Here is a 7707-nt window from a genome sequence, read left to right as displayed (position 1 = left end):
ATATATATATATATATATATATATATATATATAGATTATATATATATATATACATATATATATTATTATATATATATATATATATATATATGTAGGTCCCGGGTTGATTCGGGTTTAACCACAGTAAATAAGGTACTCAATACATAGCAGAGTAAAATAATTTATTAGATAGAAGGAGCTTCTACAGGACTAGAACTGTTTCATTCAAGAGAAATCTTCAGATTGTTATATATATATATATATTGTTATATTTCGGAATGGTCATATTTAAACGTATATATATATATATATAATATAATATATATATATATATATATATATATTATTAGGTTGTTTCACATGAAATGTCACATTTGTAAAAGGAAACATTAAAATTGCTTTTTAAGTGTTAGAATATTTGTTTATTTAATCAAAATATGATCCTTGTTAATTTATGACCTTCATCCAACGTTCCTTTAAGGCATATATTCCATCTTCAAAGAATTTGTCATCTTTTACACTGATAAACTGCTTTATTTAAGTATTTAAGAATGTTTTATTACACTTAGCAAGTTCAAAGTGTTTAAATATGTGATAACCAGTGGGGGTGATATCAGAAGAATAAAGAGGATGTACCAAAATTTCATAATTCAGGCTTTGCAACTTGTGGACCGTAGCTTGAGAAGTGTGAAGCTGTGCATTATCATGAAGCAAAATTGGGCCATCTCTGTTCACTAATCTGGGTCGCTTCTTTTTTAATTTTTCATGCATACAATCAGTTTCCTGACAATAGGATGTTGCTGTTACAGTTTTTCCTTGTTGCAAAAATGAATAATGAATAACATCCTTGGTTGACCACCATAGAGCGACCATCAAATCTTTAAGGTGCAATGGTGGTTTTGGATTGTGTTCTGGTGACTCTCCTGCATCTGACCACTGTCCTGTCCTCCTGCTGTTATCGAAGAGTATCCATTTCTCATCACACGTAATGAGTCGATATAAAAATGGTTCTCTTTCCAACCAAGAAATCAACCTGGAACACACTGTAAGGTGTCTGTTTCTTTGAATCTCTTTAAGCTGATGGAGAACAAACTTATTCATCTTTTTGACTTTTCCAATTTTCTTCAAGTGTCGAGAAGCAGTTTCAGGAGATGTCTGGAGCTCTGATCCAATTTTTCAGACCATTGTTCTCAGATTTTGTTTAACCAAAGCATTCAGTTCATTATGCCAAATAACTGATTTTGGTCTCCCTTTTGGTTCATTTTTTAAGGCTTTCATTTCCTGAACGAAATCTTTGGAACCATATCTCTGAACAGCTCTAATGTCAACGGAATTGTTACCAAAATCCCACTTGATGTTTCGTAGAGCTTTGGTGACAGACTGACCCAACTTGTATTCATACAATAAAATCACTCGGTATTGTTCGGTTGTCACCATTGTCATAAGAGCTGTGGATTGCAATTTTGAATAATAGTATTGTCTAGAAAGAAAAATTGTTAAGAGGAAACACAAGCAGATACATAGAAACTCATTAAAAATCCATTTATAGATGACTCACAAGAAACCCATTTATAATATGACATTTCATGTGAGACAACCTAATATGTATATATATATGCATGTATGTATGCATATATATAAATATACATTTAAATATGTATATAAATATGTCTATGTATAAATACAAATACATATATATATATATCTTCATCATCATCATCGTCATCATCATTATCATTATCATCATCATCGTCATTGATACTTAATGTTCGTATTCCATGCTGGCATGGGTTGGACAGTATGATGGGGGTTTTATGATCCAAGGACTGCATTATGCTCCTCTCAAAGAGCTTCATATCCTTAGAACTGTTGACAGATCTGGCTGGCAGTATTTCAATGGTTACCACACCATTATCGCCTGTGGCCCATGTCACATCAACCAATTAGGTAAACTCTTCTTCATTTTCTTCTTTTGTCTCTTCCCCTTTTCCTCCTTCCCCTTCTCCTCCCCCCTTCTCCTCCCCCCTTCTCCTCCTCCCTCTTCTCCTCCTTCCCCTTCTTGCTCTGAGTTAGTTGTCCTTCAAGCTCAGCTGGTAGCCAAGCACAAGCAGTTAAATGTGCTCAGATACAGATTCAAGCAAGCCATTGCAACCATCAATCATGGTGTGAGTATCCTTGGAATCCAGCTGTCGATCAGACAGTTTCCTCAATGTGCTGATACCATTGCAGGTTCTATAACAATGACCACAGATGTTTGTCATCCTGATGCTGCCAAGAAAGTTCCCATCCACGAAATGGTGCAACCAAGAATTAACAGCAGCGATTGCACCTAGTACCTCCTCCTAGTCACCTCTTCTGTATTCTTGACCAATCAACTGGTGCTCATTTTCTGGGGCAGAGACTGGCACCCGACCATCTACCATGGTGCAATGTGACAAGAGGACAGTTTTCTTCCAGTCCATTAACTACTTCCCAATTGCAACTTTCAGAGAGAACTTGCTTACTCTGGGGAATTGATCTTTGGGGAATGTTCCACAAAGTCTTCATCATCACTTAAGTGCCAACTGTGATTCTTCATGCTGAGTTTTTGCATCATTATGGTCTTCTAGTTGATTCCACCGCTGGTCTAAATGGTCATGGCATTAACACTTGAGGTCCTGTTCTTGAACCCTTTTTGTCCAAGAAAGTATGATGCCATTTTGCCACTTAAAAAGCATCCACTTCACACTGTAAAGTGGTTGGCATTTGGAAGGGCATCCAGCCGTAAAAACCTTGCCAAAACTGACCTCGCTTGTGCTTGTGCCATGTAAAAAGCACTCAGTCCACTCTACGGAGTGGTTGTTGTCAGGAAGGGCATCTAGCTGTAAAAACCCTGCCAAAACTGACACAGAAGTCTGGTGCAGGCTCCTGTCAAACCATCCACCCACGCCAGCATGGAAGAAGGATGTTAAACGCTGATGATGATGATTCCAATATCTCTTGCCCTATTTTCCAAAACTATCTTGTGACTCACTCTTTGACTCTCCAAATCATTACAAAAGGACCTCCAGTGGTTTCTCATTTCCAGCAACTTGCTCCTAATCATGCTAAGAGTGCCAAAGCAGAGTTTGAACACATGTTAGAACTAAGCATAATGCATCCACCTAACAGCAATTGATAACATATGTATGGGACCCATCAAGTACCTTGTGCCTCATATACAGGACTTTTCTTCCACTCTGCATGGTGCTAGAGAGTCTTCAAAAATTAACCTCATCCATGCTAATTCTCAAATACCCATGAAACTGACTTTTTAGGCTTTTTGAATTCCTCAGGATGCCTTTTGGTTTACACAGTGCTTCATCAACCTTCCAGCATTTCATCAATAATATAGTTCACAGATTACCATTCTTCTATGCATCTGTCACTGATCTGCCAGTAACCTTTGCAATTGAAGACAGACAGGAGAAGCATCTGCAGTTTCTTTACAATTGTATTTCTGAATACGGTGTCATCACCAACCCCAGGAAATACCCTTTTGGGGTTTCTTCTCTAGATTTCCTGGAAACATCATTTTGATAAAGAAGGCATTCATCCTCTTAACACCTGTACCTACATAGCTGAGTAAACTAAGAGAGGTTCTCAGCTTGATCAAATTCCATCGTTGATTTATTTCATATTGTGTGAAACACCTTCAACCTCTCACGCAACCGTTCACATAAGAACCAACCCATTACTTTCAATGATGCAGAGTTTGCTGCCTTTCTTAAAATTCAAGAAGTTATTAACTGACTCTTTTATATTGGTCATCCTAATTTTCAAAATTCATCTTTTTTAACTTTCAAACTCCTTCTGTCTTCTTCTCGTGATTATATATAGGATGACATCTCTGTCGGTCACAAACATCCCTGTGTATCACAGAAACACAGACATTCAGTTTCCTTGGCTCACCACCTGGTTCCAACTCCACCTTGAAGTTGATATCTGTCTTTTGTGTGGACTGGTAACATCATCATCATCTGGTCACTTCTGTGACTCTCTGGTGCCATCCAATTCTATTGTTCACCAAATTTGACAGGTCAGAGGAATTGCAGCTTGTGTCATCACAAATCTGCTCATATAGATCTTGGCTTGCCATTCTCTGCTGTTTCTTCCTCGTTTAGGCTCCCACAAAAGCACTTCGCTAACAATTTAGCTCTCCAGTAATGTCCTGTGAATCTGTAAATCTACACTCTTTGATGATGTCTGATACTGGATGAAAGTTCCCATACAATTGCTCATTGGTCAGACAATCTCTTCAGGCGACTTTCGAAGCCACTCTTAGCATACAAGTATATGTTCCAGCCAATCTTCTTTCCAATTTTGAAGTAAGGATCTGTGCCGAGCATCCATACAACAGAACATTGGTAACAATTGCTTGGAAGAGGTTCCTTTTCGTGTTGTCTGGAAGTCTTAGATTTCCTCACTAGGGATAACTTGTCAATGGAACCTGGACTTTACCAATGCATTTGTCCCTTTGCTGCTGGAGATTTTGCTACCTTGATAAATGAATTCTTCAACACAGTTGAGAGGTGTACCAGATACTGTTTTAATTGTTCCCTTTTGATTAAAGCTTGTATATTCTGTTTTGTTTGAGTTAGCATGGACTAATACTTTGGCTGAATCTTAGTCTATGGGGAAGGGTTTCTGCTTGGCTTATTTGATCGGAGAGTAATACTAAATCACCCACCACAAAAATCGACAAACATACCAGGAAATGGGCCAGGAATTACGTCCATTGTCACAAGACAAAAGCTTATCACCATGCTAAATCACCCCTGGACACTTACACAACACCTGATGCTTGCTTTCAGCATGTACTTATTGGTTGTGTAGCACCACTGCCCACTTCTCAAAACTTTACATACCTTTTGACTTGCATAGATTGGTTTTCTCATTGACCATCTGAAGCCATCCCTCTGTCAGGTACTATGGCCAGAAACTATTGCTAAAGTGCTAGTTCACAACAGAGAGAGGGCACCAGTTTGAATCAAACTGTCAACAGAACTGATACTTGTTGGCTGGAAACAGACATTTCTCTTGATGTAGCTAATGGCATGTTCAAGTGATTCCACCAACAACTGAGCATTTGGCTGAAATACTCGCCTCTTATCCTTGGAATTCATTCCACTCTCACAGAAGGAATTGGTTCTACATTAGTCAATTTTGTACAAGGCACAACATTGGTGCTATCTGGTCAAATGATCGGCCTTGCCTCACCTCAAAATTTCCTGAATCCATTGAACTCCATCCACCATCTGTGGCGCTACATGTCCTATCTGCCATTTGTTGTTTCTTGTTCATACAACATCAACCACTTCATGAAGTCCTTTCATAGTTCTAACCAGAACACCCAAGTACTTCACTCTGGATGCTAGCAGCATCAATCACCTGAAGAAGACTCACATTGAGTGAGAGGCCACTTTATCACCTCGTCAAGCCGACCCACCTGTATCATTACATTTTTCAGCAGGTATCTCCACACCACGTTCCACACAGAATTGCAGTTAACAATCATTTAAAAAACAACAGGAGATGACACAAACTGAATGAATTCTCTATATTTTTTGCATCTCCCTCAAATTCCTGGCAACTGATTATTTCTGTATATGAATGGGTTTGTCATCTCCATCTTGGTTACATATTTTTTCGTATTGCGTACCTTTTTATTCTGCATTTCCATTGTTCATACATGGACACACCTTTATTTTTTAAATGGAGACATGTTGCTTTTTATGCATGCACAAATACAGAAAAAAAAATTTCTTTTCTCTGCTTTTTTATTATATATGCTCTCTCTTCTCTGCATTTCGTCTGCACATTTCATACACAAACACTCAAAGATTAAACAACAGCTGAATACAGCATTTCATTTTGTTGAAATAAATTTTCACCCTGCAAACTCAGGTTGATTAAAACTTGCAACATCTTTAACTATATCTCACCATTCATAACCTGCTGACCCACTTGCAGCCAATGTTTGGTTTTTGTTCTGACAGTCTTTCATGGTGTTCTGTTCTGTTGGATTCAGATCCATCTGAACATGCTCCTGCATTCATGCATTCAACAATTCAGATTCTTTCTCTTTCTTTTCAACATTTTTCTATTATCTTCGTCCATCATTTCTTGTTTGTCTTTTATTCTTTTCCAACAATATAATGTCTATTACATTAATATCCTTGCCTTTATCTGATTAGACTACCTATCTATTTATATCTCTTTATATATATTACAATCTCACAGCATAAGTTTATTTCTCTTCTAACAACAGGTTCGGTTGTTTGCATAATTTACACCTGTGCTGGTTCATCTAGTGTAAATTGCACTGATCTACTTTATGTATATGTTAACACAATCCATGTAACTGCTTCTAATGAACACCTCACCCCAGAAACAGCTGTAAAGAACTACCTTCACTTTCCAACTCATTACTTGTGAGGGTTTCACTAGAGATCTCATGGATTTTACTTATCTATCTAGGCTGAACCAATATGAAGGTCCATTTGAATTCTCTTCCATCTCATCAACAGCATTACTGAGTGATTTTACACCAAATCACTCTGAACTTTCTCCCACCAGATTCTCTTGGTTTTCAGCTAAATTCATATATTTCTGTACTCACTCTTGTCAAATATGCAATAAATTCATGAAATATTGGTCAACCTGAAGCTTTGCTGAAGATGCTGTGCAGGAGGCTGGAACCTGAGACTGTGCTGCTGAGAAGTGAACCAAAGTTGTTCTTGCATTTGTGTGTGTGAGTTTATAAAAATGTACACACACATAAAACCTTACACATACATACACACAGAGAAACACAAACACACATATCTTTGTAGTCATTGACATATATTCACACATGCATACTAAAACAGCTAACAACAACAGGCCATGTTACCCACCTCCATTCTCCAAAAATATAGATAGCACTACCCCTAAACACCAAAAAAACAAAAAAAGTGGTGGATGCTCTATTCTATGGTATACACCCCACTTCTCACTTAATGTTAAGAACTTAGCTAAATCCTTTTTTAAAATACTGGACTTCAACTTCCCTCATCAACATCAATATTACTCTATCTTTAATAGATCCACCTGAAGCTATCCTATTCCACCCCACCCAACTTTGAATCTATCATAGCAGCCTCTAGACTATTTCATTATAAATGTCCTGAAATCTCCTCACAGCCTTGGATTTGTTATCTTATTCTGTTTAACATATATATATATACATACATACATACATACATATACACCAAAAAAAGGGGAGGGGAGACGGAGAATTAAGTAGATCCTTTTCTTTATTCTTGATCCACTTAATTCTCTTTTTTTGTTTGGGTGTGTGTGTGTATATATATATATATTATATATATATATATATACATATACATATAAAGAGAAAACACAAGTATAGTGTTATTGGACGCTCAGGAAAGGAAAGAAAGAAGGAGGATTTAACATTTAGATATATATATATATATATACATACACACACACACATATATATATGAATATATGTGAATAAATACATGGATGTGTGTATTTGTGCTTCTGTGTGTGTGTGTGTGTGTGTACATGTTTATGTATGTGTATATTTCTCTATATGTTTATGTATGGACATATGTGTGTGTTGGTATGTGTTAGTGTTTGTATGTATGTATGTGTGTGTGTGCATTTAAACAGTGAAATGTCCGTTTGAAGACCAGTTTCACG

General features: G+C 37.1%; 1 protein-coding gene across 1 annotated transcript; it reads right to left on the bottom strand.

Moving 5' to 3' along the window:
• Positions 1-516: 516 nt before the first annotated feature.
• LOC115214505 (histone-lysine N-methyltransferase SETMAR-like) lies at positions 517-1080 on the bottom strand. The gene has a single exon (XM_029783705.1). It carries the CDS (start codon positions 1078-1080, stop codon positions 517-519), a length of 564 nt encoding a protein of 187 aa, XP_029639565.1.
• Positions 1081-7707: the final 6627 nt, after the last annotated feature.

Source organism: Octopus sinensis, linkage group LG7 (assembly GCF_006345805.1).
Source record: "Octopus sinensis linkage group LG7, ASM634580v1, whole genome shotgun sequence".
Lineage (NCBI taxonomy): Eukaryota > Metazoa > Mollusca > Cephalopoda > Octopoda > Octopodidae > Octopus > Octopus sinensis.
The sequence above is the reverse complement of the archived record's forward strand: the minus strand, read 5'-3'. Positions and strand labels throughout refer to the sequence as shown.

What these genes read in the sequence shown, in the direction of transcription:
- LOC115214505 (XM_029783705.1), bottom strand. Translation starts at nt 1,080, where the DNA reads ATGAATAAGTTTGTTCTCCATCAGCTTAAAGAGATTCAAAGAAACAGA.